The 12451-nt window shown below is 35.2% G+C and overlaps 1 protein-coding gene across 1 annotated transcript; it reads right to left on the bottom strand.

The window, feature by feature from the left end:
- Positions 1-223: 223 nt before the first annotated feature.
- LOC131050731 (transcription termination factor MTERF4, chloroplastic) lies at positions 224-4598 on the bottom strand. Its single transcript, XM_057984983.2, has 2 exons — positions 4350-4598; positions 224-1672 (listed from the first exon to the last, which is right to left on the bottom strand). The coding sequence occupies exon 2, from the start codon at positions 1665-1667 to the stop codon at positions 483-485; it is 1185 nt and encodes a 394-aa protein (XP_057840966.2). The 5' UTR covers positions 1668-1672; positions 4350-4598; the 3' UTR covers positions 224-482.
- Between the last annotated feature and the right edge of the window lie 7853 nt (positions 4599-12451).

The following is a 12451-nucleotide window of genomic DNA, read 5'->3' as shown; positions in this document are numbered from 1 at the left end:
ATAATGATAAAATTTCAGAGATGACTTTCAGATGTTGAAAAAACTTCATCTATTAAATATTCACCAATTACATTACACTTCAATGACTGCAATGATAGCAATTGCCTCACACAACTATAATGCATACCTTGCCTGAAGTATAATTATTAATTGCTCACTCCTTGCCATAGCATAATTCCCATTTGGAACATAATGATAAAATTTCAGAGATGACTTTCAGATGTCGAAAAAACTTCATCTATTAAATATTCACCAATTACATTACACTTCAATGACTGCAATGATAGCAATTGCCTCACACAACTATAATGCATACCTTGCCTGAAGATCAACTAGACACAGAGAGCAGGGCAGAGGGAATACCAACATAGGAATGTCAATTGCTCACGGCCAACACCTGGATGGAGAGGGTTTGTCTATCTTCTGCCAAAGATGAGATCAATAAATTTCTTGTGGTTTTTGAGACCTAAATCTCACTTTCTTCATCCCAAATTATGTTTTGTAGAGCTCTTTGTGTTGTTGGAGGCATTAGAGATGGCATTTTCATAAATTCTCCAGAGTGTTTCAGATTCAGGATGCTCTTTTATAATTCTGTCAACAAACCTTGTCTCTGACATCCTCAATAATGTGTAAATAGAAAGGTTGAGGGCATCGATGGATTTGATTTTCTGCCAAACCAGAAACCTGGGTCTCATAGTCTTTTCCAAACTGATTTGCAAGAACTTAGGATACTTCACTACATAATTTGCAGAGAGCTCCATGTTATTAACTAGAAAATTCATCTTTTCACTAACATTTTTCTTGGAGAAACACAAGATTAGAGGGACAGCTCCAAGTACTTGCCAGGTTTCTTCAGCCGAGAGCCCGCAGAGTTTGAGATTCTCTATCTTGGCCTCTAACGTTTCAACGCGGCTCATAGCCACTTTACCTACAACATATTTGAACATCTTGCTCTCTTTTTCAGCGCCAATTTTGTTGATGAGATCCACCTGTCCGGGTGTTAGGGACATGCGTGAGAGAAGATCCGGAAATGACTCTAACAAGCTTAAGAGCTCCGTCTCAGAAAAACCCCATCCTTTCCAGTAAGCAAGCGAGGGCTTCATTGTCTTCTCCAAGCTAGAACTGAAAAGTCTCGATGTTCTTGTTCTTAACAGGGCTTTAACGAGTACATCATGGGACTGAAAAACATTCTTCAGAAACTCCATTTTGGAAAGAAGGTTCTTGGCGCTAAAACGTAAAATGCGTGAATTGATCGTTAAAAACCTGGTCAGATTTCGATCCACAACACCGAAATATTCCAGCAATTTGATCGCCGCTTCCAATTTTGTTTCTGCAAGTTCAATTACTCCGGGTTGATTCCTCAATATTTTAGAAATTTGGACTTCATTGAAGCCGCGCTTTTTAAAGGAATGAATAAACTGCTCTACCTTGTGGGGGGTTTGAAGCTTCTGCAAATGGGATTGCGACTTGAAAATCCGAGTGATCTCGGCCTCAGACGGTTTAAGCTTGGTGGAGGCAAATTGTGAAAAGAGGGTCTGCGAATGAGCTTCACTTGTAAAAACATTGCGAAAATGGAATGTGTGTATAGCAAACAGTTTCCAGCATAGATTAGAGGTCACGGGAGATACTGCAACTACAAACAGTTTGACACATAACATGGTGTTCATGGACGCTGCGGCAACATTAAAAGAAGAGGTTAGGGTTTTCAACAAGGAAAGAAGAAAAGTAAGTTAAAATTTTAATAATTAGGAAGGGTGTATTTACCGAATTGATTTATTTATGACTAGCACGGGCATCTAAAGGATAATCAGTTATTATCAACAAAACTTTCTAACTAAACCAAAACATATGATCAAACATTGATTTTGATTGAAGTTAACTACACTACATTTTTAAGATTAGATTTTAAATAAATAGAAATATTGTTAAGGATATATTTTCTTATAATAAATATATAAATTATTCTGTGACACACATAAATGGAGAAGCGAAAGGGGTAAACCAAAACATATGATCAAACATTGATTTTGATTGAAGTTAACTACACTACATTTTTAAGATTAGATTTTAAATAAATAGAGTTATTGTTAAGGATATATTTTCTTATAATAAATATATAAATTATTCTGTGACACACATAAACGGAGAAACGAATGGGGTTATTGATCTTTCAGCAAACTATGGAAAATCGGAGCAAGGATGACATTGGAAGTAGTGTGGGATTGGACTAAAGATGGCTCTGGCGAACAACGCACAGACAGAGGGCTCTATAATGTTAGTACACAAGATTGGAAATTGAGAAGGTTTACAGACGTCGGATCTGCCTCTCAATTTTGATGGAGATCGAAGGGTTGGGCTTTCTGGGTTTAGTTTACCTCCAGAAGCTTCTTGTATTTGAGAAGAGACTATACTATGAGACATTGGGAAGCTTCATTGGCAGCGGCAAAATGTCTTGCAGATTTGGTATTCAATGTCAATGCAGAGAAGAGACCATGGCAGAGTAGATCGAAAGGCTATTCAAAATGAAGGGGGAAGACCATAGAAGTTGATGCGGTGGCAAAGATCACAGGCGAAGCCATATGGAAAGCAAACCAAGTACCTATGAAAAATGGACAGTGTTTGCAGGAAAAGTACTCTCAGCTGCTTCAATAAAAGTATTACAAAAATGGTCCCGGCTGCTGCAAGCGACGCTCACAATTGCTCCAATATTATTCACAATAAACGAAAAGCAGATCTAAATTTAATTCCACTGGATTCTTGATCTTGGTTGCCTGTTAGTGTTTTTTTTTCGAAACGAAAATTACAGAACATCGAATCGATAAAAGAAAACCACTGTTCATTTAATCCTCTAAAGTAAATCCTACTGGATTCTTGATTTTGAGAAAAGATTTCTGCAGCCTTAAATAAAAATATTGGTTTCCAGTTAATATTTTTTTTTCAAAACGAAAATTACAGACAATTAACATCAAAAAGAATAACTGTTCATTAGCTAAACTCTACACAAAATGATGTGTTGTACAGTTTTTGAAAATCGTAAAACAAATCAATTTTTTGAAAAAATTCCCAGAGTTAAATCTTTATGTTCTTGTTAAACCACAGAAAATTCGATGAAGAAATGCCATGTTTTACAGATCTGAGAAGTTTTCTGGATGCCATTTTATGAAAGATTAACATGTACAATTCAATTAACCCTCAATTTTATTTGTTTTGCAGAAATGAAAGATTTTTTGCAATGTCGTTTGCCAATCATTCACAATTATTATAAAGAACTTGAATTGGAAGTCGCCTAATCGAAACTTCCAACTCAAGTTATTTCTGCTGCTGCCACTTTTGTTTAGTTCTAACATTTCCAAATTGTTCAACGGGTCTTCCAACATGTCGTGGTTATATAATGGGAACTATCCATACTAATAGCTGTGTTGTTGACAGAAGCTAACTTTCTGTCGCTCGCCATCTTCATAATGCACTCTTGCTGTTTCTGATTCTCTTGCGCAAACTGTTGCTTCCCTTCGCTTATCATATTTCTTACTTAATCTCCAACCAGAAAACTAGCTTCTTTCACAAACACGGCTATAAATATTGATAGTTCCCATTATATAAATGGTGAGATATTGGAAGAGCCATTGAACAATTTAGAAATGAAAGAACTAAAACAAAATTGGCCGCAGAGAAAGAACTTGAGTTGCTAGTATTCAAAGAGTTGGAAGTTTCAATAGTGTCGAGGAGAAAAATGGACAGTGTTGCTGGGAAAAGTACTCCCAGCTGCTTCTAGTGACGCTCCCAACTGCTCCAATATATTCACAATAAAGGAAAAGTAATATAAGTAAAATCCCACTGGATTCTTAATCTTGGTTGCCTGTTTCAAAACAAAAGTTACAGACAACTAACATCAAATCGATACAAGAAAAACACTTTTCATTTAACCCTTTAAATTGAGCCCTACCGGATTCTTGATCTTGAGAAAAGATTTTTGGAGCCTTAAATAAAAATATTGGTTTCCAGTTAATATTTTTTCCAAAAAGAAAATTATAAGGAAAGCACTGTTCATTTAGGAAGCGGTTAAACTTCACACAAAACGACACGGTAAAATGCAACAAATGCCTGTAAAAAATTTAGAAAATAAATCTTCATGGTCTGTTAAACCAAAAAAAATCTCTGTTTTACAGATCTGTATCATTTATATAAAGATTAACCAATTCATTTAATCCTCAATTTCATTTGTTTTACAAATCTGAAAAGTTTTTTAGAATGCCAACTTACAATAATTATTGTACAAAGTGATATCAAAATTTATAAGAAAAGTATCGCTCATTTAACCCTAAAAAAATAAATAAGTAGGGATCATTTACCTCAAGCTTATAACCCTGCAGAGCCCCCAACAGAGTAGCAGCAAAGCTCGGAGTTTCAAACTACGCGTACCAAAACAAGAGGGTCTCCCGTCGGAAAAACCTTGCTGAGGAGCCTCACATCTTCGAAGCCCTAAAAAGGCTGAAAAAATGAACCACTTCTCTGCGCGAACAGTCGATAGGCAAGCCCCTCGAGGAACAGTGTGCTCTAAGCGTCTGCTACAAGAAGCGCTGGGGGTCTTCAATCTGTGGTCATGTACGAGGGCGCTTGAATGACCTGTTCATTCGATGTATTTTCGGAAAATTAAAAAATTAAAAAAAAATCAATTCCATTGTGCAATTTTATTAACTCATAGAACATAGTTATTAGTATTTTCATTAACTCGTTATTATTGAATTATTTCTCCACCAATTTATGAATTATTTATATCTATGTGTTTTTTTTAATGTTTTTAATAGTTAAGATGCATGATATTTAAGTTTTCAATTTATTGAAATTGTTTTTCTTCAATCTAATTGGCTCAAATAATTTGCATCTTATTATCTGATTTCTCGGATCCACTTTCTACATGAATTTTTTTAGGCAAATTTTTAGGTCATTCAAATAGTAGTTAGTATGTTTTAATTAAACTAATAAATTTTACCTTTATTATTGAAATTAGGTGAAAAAAAATAAGTGCTCCGCATTTAATAAACACTCCTTTCATCTTGATTATAAGTTTAAAACATTTAATAAATTTAGAATATATTTCACCTAATATTCATATTTATATGTGTTCATAAATTCAATATATACTTTTTGATGCATTTTAAATTATTTTCATAAATGTTTTATGTTACACTCAAAAGTACTATTATTGTATCAATGAGATGATGAAAATTAAATTGTATTTGCTCAATTTAGATTTAAAAGAAAAAGTGCTCTACTTTTGATATTGTACGAGTTACAAGTTATTATACACCTCTTTCATCTTGATTATGAGTTTAAAACATTTAATTAATTTAGAATATAGTTTCACCTAGTACTCATATGTGTTCATTTACTTGGTTCAATAAAAATTATAGAATGGTAAAAACAAACTAACAAACATAAAAAAAAGACTCGTTCATGGGTTCCCTAGGGTTAATCCTGTGAATTTCCCTATGGATGGGGATACGGTGAAATGGCAAAACCAAAGAAAGGGTGGGTGAAAATAAATTTTGATGGGCCATCAAAAGGTAATCTAGGGATTTCAGGTGCGGGATGTGTGGTTTGTGATGATGAAGGAAAGATCCGATGTACGGGTGCAAGAAAGCTACAAGATGGCACTAATAATGAGGCGGAGGCTCAGGCAGCCTTACTAGCAATTGAACTGGCAATAAATATGAAGGTGACGAAGGTACACTTGGAGGGTGACTCCCAAATTGTAGTCCAAGCCTTGATTAAAGGCAACACACCGTGCTGGAAATTGAATAAATATGTACATAATATAAGTGAAAAGTTGAAATCTTTCCAAAATTATTGCATCTCACATGTGAAAAAAGAAGGAAATGTTATTGCATATGGGTTGTCGAATGATGCGTGTGAGCTCGTACTAGGGGAAGTGAGGTGGCATGACTGCAAAAAAGAAATAGTTAGTTGGAGTTAAGACTACTTGTCAAGTTTGTACGTCAAACAATTCAAATTTCTTGTCAGACAGCCAGCTTTTCTTTTGTGTAAGGTCGAGTTAATGAGCATTTATTGTGAAATGCTCTCTAAAATAGCAGCGATGGTGGAGTGCTTTGCATTGAATACTAATTTCAAAATGCCCACACATTTAATGAAAAGAGTTGGTAAGTTGGTGAAGCCAATTTTTGGACAGATTTCATCGGAATTCTTTTCAACTATTCAGCGAGTATAGAAATGGAAGCCAATTTCACTCTGGAGTCTTCCAAGCTTATGCTAGCTTTTCGAGGACCCGTCCCCCTCAAGAAGCTTGAGAAGATGTTCCTGGCAAAAGATCCAATGTTCTTGAAGGTAATTCAACTGGTTTTGGGAGAAGAGGTGGCAGTTATCGGCCACCGATATAGGTGCAGAGCTAATATTTACTCGCTTATCATGGCGTGGGGACTAGAGTTGGGATACACCTGTGAGGAGATGAGAAAAGTGTTGAAGAAAATCATTCCAATAGAGTACTTGTTAAATTTGGAGTCCCTGCTGGAATGGGTTGTGCTAGGATGGGATTTCAATCTTGTTGAAGGCATCCCTAAGGAGAATTGGGAGTTGCGGGCGAGGCATTCGCGAATCCAATTCCTTCGCCGTCGTGAGGAAGCCAAAGCCTGCTTTATAGATGATGCAAAGCGAGGATGGGAAGGGTTGACATTTTTTGTCCAAATAATGGATATTGAAGATGAAATTCGACATGAGGGTGGGGAGAAAGTGGCGGAGGAGTTGAGATACAGGAGGCTGATCATGCAAAAATTATCTGCAAAATTGGCAAAACAAGGTGCAGTGGGTGGTGCGGAGGGTGGAAGCGGTGGTGAGTCAGAAAAACCAACTTCGCGAGGGGTAGTGGTCGAGGATGCAGAAGGAAGAACTGGAGATTCACGCCTCTGCGGGAAGAAGAGGATCTCGCTGAATTAGGGTACCTTTGGGCACATTTTTATTTAGATGTTTTATTTTCAATTAAAAAACTTAAATCTTTAATTCTGTTAAGTGATGAATTTATCAGCAAGCTTTTGGCAAGATGTAATTTTGATTTCTGATAATGTGGGGGTGGGTAGGGTCTGAACAGTAAACATTTTAGAATACCATGGTATTAGACAGTAGGACTGGATGGTGGTTGGGGGTGGTTTGAGGGAGTGGTTTCTCTTTTTTTGGAAGTTCAATGCATATGTATGTTTTAGTTTAAAGAAATAAAATATAACTATTACCGATCATAAAAAAAAAAATTATGGTGAATTTTAGATTACAATTGTTTAATTGTATTACAATTTTTTAATTGTAATTGGTCAAAATATTTTGATGCTAGTTAATCTGTCAATTTAGATTTAACTTCAATTCTTATTAATTATTATAATTATAAAATCTTTATAATTATTATTAGGATTAAAATTAGGTTTCTAATTCACTAAGGGCTAAGGTTAGGGTTAAAATAATGGTTATTAACTGGTTATTATCCAATTGTTTTTTCACCAATTAGAAAATTAAAAACACAAATGACATATAAAAAACATATCTATTATTAATTATATTTTATATAGTAGAAAATATCCAAAATAATTAAGGCTTGACTAAACAATTTAATATTATACATATTATTGGCAATATTATTAACATATTTAATTCTAACCTAAATTATATATATGATGCCCTCCTAAATGGACAAGGTTAGTCTAAGATAAATAACACAAAAGACATACAAAAGTCGTTAGTGTTAGTCAATCAAAAACTAATCTAAAAAGGCATATCAAGAGAGACACTAAAAATATGAAAGCATACTTAACTAACAAAGCAAACATGATGAGGCATCTCCAAATACCTCCTAACATGCTCTTAGTTTCTTTCTCCCTTGTTCCTCTCCTCTCCAAGTTCCAAAATAGTGTAGCTCTCAGCAACTTTTTGCACTATGGATGCTTATGGAGGATTGAGATTTAGTATTGTGCTTTAAATATGAAATAAAAAGCTAATATTAAGCTATTGATGCTAAAATGATTTATTTTAACCAAAATGACAATACATGAGTTTGCTATGCTAAATGCTCTCTTAAAATGCCTATAGCTTAAATGCATACAAGTTTTCAGGATCTGGATTATGAAAAAATGGGCTCTATTTATAGGAAAAATGGAGCAATGGATGGTTGAGATTGAGTAATCTCAACAAGGGTCGGGATTGAATGATTTCAAATCCATGTGACGGCTTTCAACCCAATCTCAGGATGACAAGTGTCAATGTGAGATAGGTTGAGAGGGGAGGGAATAAGCATTAAATGCTTGACATGACCTTGGGAGTTAAAGTCAAGGTTGGTTGAATGAATAAACTCTTTATTCAAAGAATAAAGCTTTTATCCAATGGATAAACTCTTGTGCAAATGTGAAATGGATGAATATGGTCAAAACAATCTAGAAGGGGATTAGATTTGCAAGTGGATTTGGTGGGTGAGGGAAAATAGGATTTTATTAAAATAAAAATTCATTTATTTCAATAAATGTGTGCAAGTTGCATTTGTAGGAAAATGCAAGTGGGGGGGGTGTTTAAAATGATTTAAATAAATGTTAATTTATTTAAAAGAGGAAAAGGGGGATTTTAATTAAATAAATAGATTTTATTTATTTAATTGATTTGAATTTGATTTAATGAATTAATTAAAATAAATTGAATAATTTATTTAATTAATAGAAGAATGTTTGGGGATGAATTAATTAAATATTAATTTAATTAACTGATGGCTAGTGGATTTTTAATCAAATAAATACAAAATATTCATTTAATTAAAATGGACAGATTTGTGTGACTACAATATATATTTTATTTTTTTTAAACAAGTGCTATCAAGGTGGGGGTAGCGCCCTATATTAATCAAAAAGGAGATTATAATATATATTCGTTTGACAAAACCATACCAAATAAAACATAACCTAATTACAATAGCCTTAAAATGGTGGCCACCCGCACTCCAATAGTCACCACCTTCTCCATGCTACCTTCTGAAAGCCAACCATCTTCATTTTGAATCATCCTCCTAAACGGACCCATGTCTGCATTCATGACCCCAACCCGAAAGACTTCCCAAGCTTCTACCATAAACTCCTCCTTCCTGTTCCTCAGCGCTACTGCGGCCAACTGGGCTTCATCCTCTGAATCTGGACACTCTACATCTGACAGGATAGCTGCGGGATTGAAATAGGGGCTTAGAATGTTGGCCCACTCCTCTTCCACCTCCAGAACCGTGCCCCCCACAGCCTCCGCATCTTCTTCGCTCACAAAACCTACCATTTTCTGCATGCATGCTTCTTTCGATGACAGAACATCAACCAGTAGGTACGGGATGGGTTCATAAATATAACCGTCACACCAGTGCCTCTCCTTACTAAACACATCCTCTAACAAACCATGAATGGCGTTTTGACCTTCTGTATCTATATCAAAAAGACGCTCGCACTGGGCTTCCAAAGACTCCTCGCAGCAAAGACAACTTAGGCCAAACCGATGCACCATATTTTCTTCTGAAAGACGCTTGCTCCACCTAGCCTAAACTTTGCATAAATAGGCCTAACACTTCTAAAACCCTCCTACTAACACTCCAAACCCACCTTCTCTTTTCCCACAGGGTTCTCAAAACTAGTCACAACCCAATCTAGGAATGTCGTAGCAGCTTTTGTCCAGCCCGCGTGAATAAAGCTGATAAGAGCGTACCTCTCTTATCCTAAAGATTAATTTTATAATAATACTTCACCCAATCCCCGTCTTTGACAAATGAGCTCTTTCGTTATTCATGATGTTGTTTAAAAGACACAGACGCCTTTCTACCCTTCACATACACGTTTAGATGACATAGACGCGGTTCTATCAGACACAGACGCGTTTCTGAAAACTTTGTGCAATTTTTCTAATCTGTGAAGTGACCAAATCTAATTGTTTGACTATTTTTCGTGACAAGAGGAAACAGTGTTGATGAAGACTCAATGTTTGCAAGTGTTTAGACTCAAAATGACTCAAAGAAAAGTGTGTTGTTTGATGTAAAAATGTTTTGCATGCACTTGAAGACACAAAAGACACAAAAGACACAATGTTTTGATGTTTGGTCTTGAATGTTTGATTGTTCAAAATAAGTCAAACACAATTCTTATGGCTGACCAGGACAATAGTTGTTGATCCCACATGAGGCTTAGCTATTCAGAGCGGATACTTAGATGTTTGACCCCACTGGCTCCACCCTCGACACTCACTTCTCGGGGCAGCCAAGCATCAGTCCCCACGAAAACTCCTCATGGCGAACTTTGTATCTCTACTAAGAACCGTATGTGTGTGGGTCGCTCCAGAGGTCCGACCTCCTGCCCCAACAACTATAAGGATTTTGGCTTCTAAAACAAAAAGGTGCTAGTAAGGGCATCCACTCATGTGGCCATACATGCGCCACTTTCAGCTCTGTAAATACAGAAGGTTCCCAGCTGGTAGGGGTTACGCCCTACAAATGATCAAATAAATTTGATCAAACGGGTTTATGGGGAGACATAGTGTCGGTATGAACTAATCAGCACACGTTATCCATAGTTTTCACCATGAATACAGTTGTTTATAGTAGTTTGGAAGAGGTGGGTTTTCCTCGCTACCACTTGGGTTGTTCTCTCCTCACTAGTAGTCCTAATGACCACACGGGGAGACAGACCCTCTAAAGATTAAACAAAAAGAGCCTATTGCCCAAGACACAAAAGACACTGGTTCAATTTTAGTGCACCAATTGAAGTGTTTGCTAATCTATGAAAACAAGGCACATAATGAAAGATCAAAAACCCTTGTCAAGGTCCTGCAACAAAGATCTATTAGTAGTTTGGATTGTTTGAAATGTTCACCCCTTCCTGCAAGCACACAAGTTAGGTAAATTTTAGATCCAAAAGACTTTGTGAAATAGGGGCCTTCAACAATATTTTTGTTGACCAATTCAAAGATCTGACTCATCATAAAAATAAAAAAAAAGACCACCTGTAAAATTTCAAAAACTTTCCAAAAATGTAAAAAAATCCAAAAAAATTGCTAATTTGCTCCAAAAATTAATTTTTTATGAAAAATCATTAAAAATTCATATAAAATGAAAAATGGATGCAAAAAATCTAGAATTTTTACTGGACACTCCTGATGGTCTTCCAAACCTGCATAAAAAAATTCCTACAACAAATCCTAGCAGTTTGTGAGATATGAGCAAAATAATGCAAAACCCTAATTTTCAAAGATCCAATTTTTTAGGAATGATTTTGCATCAAATTTAAAATTAAAAAAAACGGAGTCTATGTATAAATCAGAGAGCTTTCCAAAAATATAAGAAAATCCAAAAAATTCACTAATTTGCTCTCAAAATTAATTTTTCATGAAAATACATAAAAAATTCATAGAAATTTCAAATATGCTCCAAATACTCTAAATTTTTTACTGCCAATCTCTGAGAATGTTCTTGACTTGAAAAACAAATTTGATGTCAAAATTCAAAGCCGTTTGTGAGATCTGATCAAAACAATGAAAAACCCTAATTTTTAAAGATCCAATTTTTTAGGAAATATTTTGCATCAAAATTAAAATCAAAAAGAACAGATCCTGTGTATAATTATGAGAGATTTCCAAAAATCTAAAAAATTCGCTCATTTGCTCTCAAAATTAATTTTTTATGAAAATTCATAAAAAATTCATAGAAAATTAAACTATGCTCCAATAGATCTGAATTTTTCTTTGAGAGCTCTTGATACTGTCTTCAACCTGCAAAAAACATTTGGTGCAAAATGTCCAAGCCGTTTGTGAAATATGATCGAATCTCTCCAAGATCTTGATTTTGTGTCCAAAACCCTAGTTGCACAAGGTTATTCTCCAAATTGTTTTACAAAACAGCAATATATGGTTAGGAAAACCTGCAAAAAACACAGATCTAACAAAAATTCATGTCCCATGGGGCGTGCCAAAATGTTTATGGTGAAAAGTGGAAACAACAATATTGAAAGACTAAATGAATTCAACCACAAAACCCTAGCCTAACAACAACAAAGATTCACCATAACATATGAAGATTACCTAGGACAATGCAAATCAAATGAAATCACAAATATTATACCATCACATGTCCAATAGGGTTCGAATCTCCATTCTTCCTATCTCCATTGATCTTGCTTGATATATTTGCTCTCAGATTTTATGTGCACAAGAGCTCAACAAAGAACGGAAATGTGGTTGCAAGTAGGATCGCATATGAAAGTTCAAAGACATAGTGTAGTCGAATAATCGTCAGGGCTTGATAATGAAGGAAGCATCTCCTTATATAGAAGACACTATAAGAAACAGAGGGATAAGATTGAGAGGTGTAAAAGATAAATGGTCGGCTATGATTAAAGGGTGGGTAGAGGAAATAAGAAAATAATGAGAGGGTAGGTAGTGTATGAATTAA

Source organism: Cryptomeria japonica, chromosome 11 (assembly GCF_030272615.1).
Source record: "Cryptomeria japonica chromosome 11, Sugi_1.0, whole genome shotgun sequence".
NCBI classification, from domain to species: domain Eukaryota; kingdom Viridiplantae; phylum Streptophyta; class Pinopsida; order Cupressales; family Cupressaceae; genus Cryptomeria; species Cryptomeria japonica.
Note: the sequence above shows the minus strand (reverse complement) of the source record. Positions and strands in the feature narration are given on the sequence as shown.

Bases quoted from the DNA above. Each gene is read 5' to 3' on its own strand.
- LOC131050731 (XM_057984983.2), bottom strand. From the start codon at position 1,667: ATGAACACCATGTTATGTGTCAAACTGTTTGTAGTTGCAGTATCTCCC.